The following is a 9,913-nucleotide window of genomic DNA, read 5'->3' on the forward strand; positions in this document are numbered from 1 at the left end:
GCATCTGCGACCTACACCACAGCTCATGGCAATGCTGAATCCTTAACCCACTGAGCAAGGCCAGGGATCGAACCCGTAACCTCATGGTTCCTAGTCGGATTCGTTAACCACTGAGCCACAACGGGAATTCCCTAGCATTTTTCTTTTCTTACTTTCTTGCCTTTTTTTTTTTTTTTTTTAAACTGAGGTAGGAGTTCCCTCTGTGGCACAGTGGGTTAAGGATCCAGTGTTCTCTCTGCAGCGGCTTGGGTCTTTACTAGGTGTGGGTTTGATCCCTGGCCCAGCACAATGGGTTAAGGATCCAACATAGGTGGTATCTGTGGCTTGGATTCGATTCCTGGCCCAGGAACTTCCATGGGCTGTGGGTGCAGGAAAAAAAAAATTGAGGTAGAATTCATGTCACATAAAATTAATTTATTTTTGACTGCACCCACAGCATATGGGAGTTCCTAGGCTAGGGATGAAAACATTTTGTGTGGAAAGTATGTTTGCACAAAAAACTTGCACACAAATGTCCATCGCAGCACTATTCACAATAGTCCCAAAGTGGAAACAGTCCAAATATTCACAAATGGATGAATGAATAAACAAGATGTGGCGTATCCACACCAAGGGTTATTACCAGGCCATAAAAAGGAATAAAGCAAGGATTTGTGCTACAACATGGATGGACCTTGAGAACATTATGTAGAGTGAAAGAAGCCAGACCTCAAGGACCACGTACTGTCTGATTCCATTTATATGAGATAAGAATAGACAAATCCATCCAGACAGAAAGCAGATTGGTGGGTGGCAGAGGCGGGGCAGGGGAGAAGGAATGGGGAGTGACTGCTAATGGGTGCAGGGTTTCTTTGGGGGGTAATGAAGATGTTTGAAATTAGATAGTGGAGTTCCCGTTGTGGGTCAGTGGGTTGAGAACCTGACATAGTGTCCATGAGGATGCAGGTTTGATCCCTGGCCTTGCTCAGTGGGTTAAGGATCCAGCAGTGCCACAAGCTGTGGCACAGGTCACAGATGCATCTTGGATCTGATGTTGCCATGGCTGTGACTGCTGCTAGCAGCTGCAGCTCTGATTTGACCTCTAGCCTGGGAACTTCCATATGCTGCAGGAAGTTTCTTTAAAAAGAAAAAGAAAAAAAAAAAATTAGTGATGATGTGAATATACTAAAAAACTTTGATTAGTACACTTTAAAATGGTATATTTTATGCTGTTTGAGTTACATTTTAATTCAAAGAAAAGTGCAGCGCTCCAGCCCCCACCCGGCCCCCCAATCATACCCAAGAAGCAATAGTTGGTTTCCTGTTGGTGGTTGTAGATGGCTTTCACTGAAAATAAAGCTCCAGCCTTGAAGATGAGGTGTGTTGATGGGCCAGGAGGACATGTACATCGATGGCCCAGATAAGACAGATGGTACCATGTGTACCGGAGGGACAGTGCTGGTCTCCCAGACCAGAGTCCCTTGGCTGCTGAGTTGACCAAGACAAGATAATGACAGGCCTTGAATGTCAGACGGAGTTCAGACCTTATCTTGCTGGTAGCCAGGGAGTGGTGGGAGGTTTTGGGAGCAGGCCCGTCACCTTCAGTGGCTTTGGCTGCTGTATCTCGGGCGGGTGTCTCTCAAAGACCTGCTATCAGCCAGCAGTCTTGGGAGCCGGCAGGGGGCCGGGGGAGAAAGGAAGAGAGAGATGGGAGCAGCATGAGGCTGCTGTCGCCTGGGATCTCCCCCAGGTGGCCGAGCCTCCTCTTCTTTCCTTCAGATCCTGGTGAAGACCATGATTCGGAAACGCTCCTTTGGGAACCCTTTCGAGGGCAGCCGGCGGGAGGAGCGCTCGCTGTCAGCGCCTGGAAACCTGCTCACGTAAGTGTCCACCTGCCTTCCCTTGGGCAGGAGCTGGAGGCTCCGTGAGGACCTGTCCCCTGCCCTTGGCCACAGAAGTGCAGACCAGCAACCAGTCCCAAGGGCACACTGGGGAAATCAGAGCAGCTGGCTTTGATTTCAGCCCACCTCCTTTTGCTGATAGCTAATCCACAGGGAGGTTTTTATCTTCCTCAGGGGGACTTGCACGTTGGAGGGAGTGGGAGAGTGATTGACAACCAGAAAGGCTTTTTGACCCCAAAGCACGCATGCTTGATGGGAGGGGTCCTGTCCCGTGATGGGTGATCAAGGCCAGTCTGGCTCCCGGGACCCAGGTCTCACAGCACAGAGATGTCCTGCTCCTAGCCGCCCAGGCAGCAGCTTGGCGAAGCTGGTGTTCAGGGTCTGTGGGGGCAGGCACCCCCTGGATCCCAAGTGTCCCCTTCTCACTTCCCTTTTCCCTCCCCTCTGGCAATTCCAGCAAAAAATCCACCAGGGAGTGTGAGCCCCTGTCTGAGCCCAAGGTAACGCCTGCCTGCCTGTGCCTTAGCCTCTGCCGGGGCCTGGGGGCGGGGGCAGCTACAGAGCACGGGGTACCCCCCCACCATACCCAGACTGACCATCCTCCCAGCCTGGGCCTCTATGCCCAGGCTTACCTTGGGCCTCTGGACCCAGGATGAAAACAACGAGCATCCGGGGCTTGGCCCAATGGTGGGTCGTGCATGTGGGCTGGTGCTGCAGGTGCATGGCGCTCCACCCGGAATGCCTGTGAGCTCACCCAGTTCTTAGAGCTAGTCTGGCGCCTGCATCAGCTCGGTGCACGTCAATGGCATTGAGGCTGTTTCTTGGGCTGAGGCTGCCCCTGCTGTGGGTGGGCAGTCAGAGCCTAGATCAGGCATGCTGCACCCTGGGGCTCCCCCAGGGGCTCTCTGGCATCCACCCTTTCTTCTCAGATGGGTCTCGACCCAAAAAATAAGTCGTCTTCCAGCCTGTTGCAAATGAGTGTGAGGCTCCCCTGCCTCTGGGGAGGATCCAGGCCTTTTCCCCAGAGGTGGCCATTCTCTGCCAAACACATAGTCCGCTCAGCAGTACCAGTGCCTCCCAGGACGGATGAGAGATTTTATCCCTACAGGTCTGAGATGAAAAATACTTGCACTCCTGCTACTTTTCTCCACACCCCTGTGGCAGGATAGCAATCCCAATACCTGTCCACGGAGCGCATCATGCTCAGTGGGGGGCTCCAGGCAGTTCTCAAAGCCGCTTTATGGAGCTGTAATTCACATGCCATAGAAGTCAGCCATTTAGAGTGTATTATTCAGTTGTTTTTACTATATCCACAGAGTTGTGCGACTATCACCACAGTCAGTTCTAGAACATTTTCATTAGCCTGGGAAGGAACCCTGTGCCCTTAGCTGTCACCATCCAACTCCCCCATTCCCCAGCCAGCACGAATCTACTCTCAGTTTCTGTAACTATTTGAGGATTACTTATGCTTTTCTGGAGCAGGGAACGTGGCAGTTAGCCATCAGAGCCAATCAAAGGCAGGCTGTGAAGGCTGCCTTGGTCCCTGCTAAAATGTTCCCAGACATCCCTGCAGCCGCATGATAGGGCAGCCTTGCCTGCAGGTTAAGCCTCACAGGGTGACAGGATGAAGCGTATGGGCTGACCTTCACTTGGCCCTTCTCTTTTCAACCCTGGTTTTAGGATTTGCCTCCCATTTTGTGCCAAGCCTGTCATTTGTTTCATTTTTTACTTTTTTGTTTTTTTGGAGGCTGCACCCTCGGCGTATGGAAGTTCCCAGGCTAAGGGTTGAATCGGAGCTGCAGCTGCTGGCCTACGCCACAGCCACAACAATGCCAGATCCGAGCCACGTCTGTGACCTACACCACAGCTCACTGGATCCTTAACTCAATGAATGAGCCTGGGAAGCAAACTCACATCCTCATGGATACTAGTTGGGTTCGTTACCTCTGAGCCACAACAGGAACTCCTGTTTCATTTTGAATGAGATTAAAGTTGCAAGACACCAAAGACTGAGACTGGCCTGAAGGACTTTACTGCCTCTATTCCCTTACCTGCAGTCTCAGAAACACCTGGGACTACCTGCCCTTGCTCTCAGCCCGTGAATGGGATGCTTTAGTTGTCCCTGTGATCCAGCATCCTAGAGCTCTTGCAGCATAGTTGTTGGAGACCTTGGACCCGTGGCCTGCCTGCTGCCTGCTGCTAGAGCAGCCAGTACAAGCAGGCAGCTCCAGGGCAGAGACGGAGGGCCTCACTGGATATCTAGTTACAGCTCCCTCCCCGGAAACTTGACCCTTGTTCTTTGGCAGACACATAAAAGCCTATGCGTGTGATTTTTAAACAAAGAGGAATTTCTTCCTAGGCACGTCCAGACATCAAGCTTGTCTTTCCCTCATGCAAGGGCAGTTCCCCTTCCCACCAGGGGTACATGATAGAGATCAGTCTTGTGTGGCAGGCCCAGCGGCTCCCCTTAGAGGGGGCAGTGTTTGCTTGATGATGGCAAAGGATTGGGCCCCTCCTTAGGGATTCCCCTCATATCTCCCATCACGCTGCCTGTGTCTGTCACCCCAGGAGGCTCTAGCTGGGGGCCCTTTAGGATGTGGCCTCTGGGGGGATGTGAAGACCCTACTTCCCACCAACTCCGTCTCTTCTACTCTGATCACACTTTGCCAAGATGAGGGCCCTTCTTTCCTCTGTAGTGTCCCTTGGGCCTGTATGTGGAGGGCAGTTCTGTTGACAACCACTTCCTGAAGGCTGGCTCTGTGCCCGCCCAAGTCAGGTGGTCCTGCTTGCTGCCCCCAAGAAGTTCACTGGGGAACTGAAGACAAGGGTCTGGGTTCCTGCCCTGCAAGAGCTTATTGACTAAAGACTGGGCGTGGAATTGCCAAAACCCCTCAGGAACAGGCCCCAGTGTGGAGCCCACACCTGACCTGTGACAGGTGCCAGTGATTTTAGGTGTTGGGGGATAGGCTGGCATCTATTTTTATAATTCCTTGCTATTTTTGGTACATGATGCTGGTTTCCGTTCACAGAGGGGATATAGCGTCTCCTTTGAAACTTTCACATAAGAAAAAAAGGGGGAGAGAATCTAAAAGATGTAAATAAGATTCAGGTGGTGCAGGACGTCACGTGCCGGCACCGCCCGGGTCTGAACGAGGGTTTTCTGTTCGGTGAGCAGGAAGCAAGGCAGCGAAGACAGCCCTCCGGGCCCCGAGCTGCACCTCGCGGGGGAGGAGGAAGTGCTCTTGTGAAAGGCGGCCCCTGTGAGGGGAGTTGGGGGCCCCCAGCCCCTGGCTCCCGTGCACGCTCACCTCCTTCGCGGCCGGATGAGGCGATGGAGTAGCTGCCGGACCGCGACCTCGCATGTCCCGCACCTCACCTCAGCAGCTGCGCCCTGCGTTTCCATAGCAGCATGTCCTACGGAAACTGAGCACGTGTGTAGAGCCTTGACCGTCATCTCTGGTTGCTGTGTTGTTTTTTCCGTTTGTTTGATTTCTTAACCGTTTTAAAGGGGACAAAAAACACAAAACAACAAAAAAAGACTTGACTCCATGACATCGACCTTGGCCGCTGGCTGGCTGAATGGGCGGGTATGAGGAGTTGCAGACCCAAAGCCACGTGCATTTGGGGACAATTGCTTTTTAAAACGTTTTTATGCCAAAAATCCTTCCTTGTGAACTCAGAATCATGTCAGATATACCAAGTGAATGTGTGTGTGTGTGGGGGGGGTTGAAAATCAGCCCAAACTGACAGAAAACTGGTGGTGCGGTCTGAGACCACACCCACATTTGAAGGGGGGGATGTAACTTGGTGCAGAACTCAAACCCCAAACCGTGGCACCTTCTAGAACCATGGACTCAAGGAGTCAGGACAGGGCTAGCCCTCAGTAAACTGCAGGGAGCTTTGCTGCAACTTACTCCTAAGAAGGACTTTACAAATTTTTTATGAGTAAAGTTGTAGTCAGGAAAGGGCTTGATGCTTAATAGCTTCCCGGAGGGGGATTTTCCGACCCCAGAGGGGCATTCGGTGGTTGTGGGGGGACAGGTCCCCTCTAAAGGTCTGAACGAGTGTTTATGACATCGGCTCAAAGCTGGAATCTTTCTTAGTTGACTGAGGAGCTCTGGTAAGTCTCTTGTTAAATGACAAAAACTTCAGGGTGAAATCCTACACTTCCATGTACATTACATGGCTTAGGAGTAAAAACAAACAAAAAATACGTTCAGTTCTCTAACTAGTCTGAACTCTAGAGCAGTTCAGAAATCATTTCGAGCTTCCAGGATATATCCCACGGCTTCAGGTATGTGAGAGCCAGTGAAAGCTATGCCTGTATATTTAGCAGCTCTGCTTGTTCATAACCCATGTATTCTAGAGACGGCTAAGGTTTTCTTTCCTTCTTAAATACTAGCTGATTGCTGTTAATGAAACACTTATCTAGTTTCTGGAGGGCCAGATTGGAGGTACTTTCCTTCAGCTGAGACGCAAATGACCATTCCTCACAGGCAAAGCTCTGTTGGGATCTCTACGGTAACTTTAGGGCACCCTTTGAGAGATGATGATTGAAACGCAGAGCACTCCTCAGGGCCCCAGGGAACCAGAGCTTGGCACGAGAAGTTCCCTTTTGTGGCCAAAAGTCTGGAAAGAAAAGGTTTACTTTTTTGACTTTCCACTGACGTTGGGAAGTTTGGTTGCAGTTCAAGTATGATTTCTTCCAGAGCTACATGTGGGTGAGCGTGAAGTTCTAGGGGGAAGAAAGTTGGAAGGACTTCGAATAGGGAATTCCCAGTGCTTTGTGGAATCTGGCTTGGGGGAAACAGGGTCTTTCATGGGCTCAGAAGGAGTGCTTTTTTGTAGTTTCTATCTACTCAGTGTTGGTAGGAGGGCTTTTTGCAGAGAGACAGAGAAGCAGACCAGGTGCCTTCCTGCCCAGCACGTTCACAGAGCCCCAGTGTTCTTGGCCTCCCTAGATCTTCCTAAGCTCTTGACTGTGGTTTAGCCAGGCTTCTCTTGCTCTCTCATAAGCAGTACTGAATTAGGGAATGCTGGTTTCCAAGAGCAAAGGTACACCCTCTGCTGCAGGGGCCTCTGGCCTGCTTTCTTTCTGTTTGTAACCTAGCACTTCCTCTTGCCTCTTGGACTTGTTTCAGTTTACAGGCTCCACCCCTACTGGGAGCAAGTGGGGTCTGGTTAGTTTGCAATAAGCACCTTGCAGTGGTTCCTGTCAACCAGTCCCTAGTCTTAGTCCCAGCCTGTCTATGTGGACTCTGGCCCGGCCTGTGCAGTGGCTTGCCCAGGGAGGGCGGGCAGCATGCAAGAGCCTCTGCAGAACTGTGTTTACACAACCGCATCGGGCAACGCCATTTCTCCCACGATGAAACTCTCCGGCTAAGATTACATGGCGTGGAAAGCCAGCGAGCAGGCAGCACCATGAACTGTTGTGGGGGTGGGGGGGCAGGGGGCTATGTTCATTACTTTTTTTTTTAAAATAAGAAACACCAAAGAAAGCTGTGGAAAGGAACTGCCCCACGGAGAAAAGTATAAGCAGGGAGGTGTGTAACATAAAGCATTAGAGCTCCTTGGAGCACAGACTCCTGGGGTTCGTCTCCACTCTTAGAGCACAAACATTGATTTTTTTTCCCCCCAAAGTCAGCTCTGTTAGGAAAGGGCAGAAGCTGTGATGAGCAGCTTTTCCAGGTGAGGATACCCATCCACCTCTTCCATCACTGGCTCATCAATGGGACCAGTTTGATGTAAGCAAGACATGGCCTGCACCTGTGGCCTTGAAGGAAGCACACGTCCTCTACCCATCTTCCTTCTGCCCTGTTCCACTCCCCCATCTAGTCTGCAGCCTGGCCAGTGGCTCCCATAAAGCCTTATCCAGCCCCTCGTTGGCACTTGGGGCCGGAGAGGCTGTCTCCCCACTGGCCTGGGCTTTCCCGTGAGTTAGGGCTCCGTCCTCAAGTCCTTTCAAGGCAAGGAAGCGAATAGCTGTGCATTTAGAGACACAGGCCCGACCTGTCACTCTCACTCATCTTCCAAAGGGGAGCTTCCCATTGCCTGGGGGCGGGAAGAACCAAGACCTCCACTTGCTTCCAAGGTGCTAGGGAAAGTGTCAAGGTCGTCGATTCTCATCTTCTCTCAGCTTTACAGGCCGAGTTTCGCGGGACTGCTGACTTTTCTATTCTGTGACTGATTTCATGCCCGATGCTTCTGTTTTATTCCTGATCCTTTCTACTATGCATTTTCCTTTTATCAGGTGTACAAAGTTAAATACTGTGTATTTATCACTAAAAAGGTACATGAACTTAAGAGAATATTAAGCCTTTGGTGTTTTTCCACAGATGTTTAAGCTTCTCTGTAAACTTGAAATAAACAGCAAAATGGTGCAAAGCCTGGCCCTTTTTGGAATGTTTTCGTTGGTCGTTCCATGAAGTCAGCCCTTTCCAGGTCATCTGGCCTTATGTCTGTTTTCCTTCCTTAGGCTTGACAGCGAGATCAAATGCCCAAGTCAAGGCAGATGCACTCAGTCAACCCCTAATTTAAGCCTGTCATAGTACCCCACTACTGAGAGTGTGGTCCCCAGGTCAGCATCACCTGTGAGTGGGCTGGAAATACAGACTTCTAGGCTCCATCTAAGCAAGCTCCCCAGGTCACTCATCTATACACTGAGGTTTGCAAAGCACTGCTCTGGCAGGCAGGTCATTGCCAGATGGATTCTTCTGGTGGAGACCAAACAAGCGAGCACCTACAGGATGGGTGCTAAAAGGTCACACACAGACCACATCCTGCGGGCAGGCAAGCTTCCTGACCCTTCACCCCATGAGGTAAGTGTTAACCCCATTTATGGATCATCATCTGTAAACAGGCTTGACCAGAGCTCTGAATTGGTCAGCAGGTTCAGTGCTTTGCAGAGCCTTGACAGCTGCCGGTTGTCATGGAGTCTGGAGAGAGGTTCTAGAACCGCTTTTTCCAGACTGCAGGCTAAGGTTTCCCTGCATTCCCAGGTGCGGCTCCAGCCCATGGCATTGCTTTACTGGCTTTGAACTTCGATTCTTTGTTATCAAGGGACAGTAGATGAAGTTTGAAAGATTCCTGTTCCACAACTGCAGGAACACAACATTGAAATACTGGCCCTCCAGGGCTGGGAGCAGGTGTTCCCAGTCAAAGACCCCACTGACTGATGAAAGCCAGAAGAGAGGCACACAGGTGCATCCTGTTGCAGGGTTTTAGGGGTTTCAGAGTCTCTTGGAAGGTCATCCACGGATGCAAAGCTGAAGGAACCCTGCTTAAAAGGCAGCGCCAGAGTGCCAACACGTGGGGGTGCGATGAAACACAAGATGACGCTGGTGAGTTAAATAGTAAGGCCACCTCCACCCCCTGCCTCACCCCATCTGGCCGTGGCATTTCGTCTAAGAAAAAGGGGAGCCAGAAAGTCTCCCGTACTTCAGTAATCAGTACTCCTTAGCCTGCAAGAGAAGCCCTCCCTAAAAATTCCAGCTCCACCTGACCTGTGTGTTCAAGCAGGCATTTTTCAAAAAGGGAGTCTTGAACCTGAACATTTTTTAGAGGGGTTTGGTAAACCTTTTCTTCCCCTCCAAAGCAAGAAAAGCCCATGTATCCCATGGTCATGTATCCCCCCAGAAGCAGAGCAGATTTAAAAATAACCTTCTGGAGTTCCCGTGGTGGCTCAGCTGTTAACGAACCTGACTAGGATCCATGAGAACGTGGGTTTGATCCCTGGCCTCCCTCAGTGGGTTAAGGGTCCAGCCTTGCCTTGAGCTGTGGTGTAGGTCGCAGATACAGCTCAGATCTGGTGTGGCTGTGGCGTAGGCCGGCAGCTGTAGTTCCGATTCAACCCCTAGTCTGGGAACTTCCATATGCTGCCATAGAAAAAAAAAAAAAAGCAAAAAAATAATCTTCCCTTCAGTAGAGGGAAATGAATTCATGTCAGGGTTGGGGGGGGTGGCGGCGAGCTGCTTTCTTTAGGGAGATTCTGAACACCTGACGCAGAATGAAGCAGGTGTGAAGTCAGAGCTGGA

At 51.0% G+C, this 9,913-nt stretch overlaps 1 protein-coding gene across 15 annotated transcripts in view; it reads left to right on the forward strand.

Moving 5' to 3' along the window:
* CAMKK2 (calcium/calmodulin dependent protein kinase kinase 2) overlaps positions 1-8,265 on the forward strand; it is a 59,087-nt gene extending 50,822 nt beyond the window's left edge. For 8 of the 15 annotated variants that reach the window (XM_021073037.1, XM_001929310.5, XM_021073034.1 and 5 more), the window contains 2 exons: positions 1,759-1,859; positions 5,056-8,265. In XM_021073037.1, coding sequence (XP_020928696.1) covers positions 1,759-1,859; positions 5,056-5,128 — 174 coding nt within the window. In that variant the 3' untranslated portion in view covers positions 5,129-8,265. Of the gene's footprint in view, positions 1-1,758; positions 1,860-2,337; positions 2,381-5,055 lie in introns of all 15 variants that reach the window. The other 7 variants (XM_021073030.1, XM_021073026.1, XM_021073031.1 and 4 more) reach the window with 1 other exon arrangement.

The sequence above is a fragment of the Sus scrofa genome, chromosome 14 (genome assembly GCF_000003025.6).
Source record: "Sus scrofa isolate TJ Tabasco breed Duroc chromosome 14, Sscrofa11.1, whole genome shotgun sequence".
Classification (NCBI taxonomy): domain Eukaryota; kingdom Metazoa; phylum Chordata; class Mammalia; order Artiodactyla; family Suidae; genus Sus; species Sus scrofa.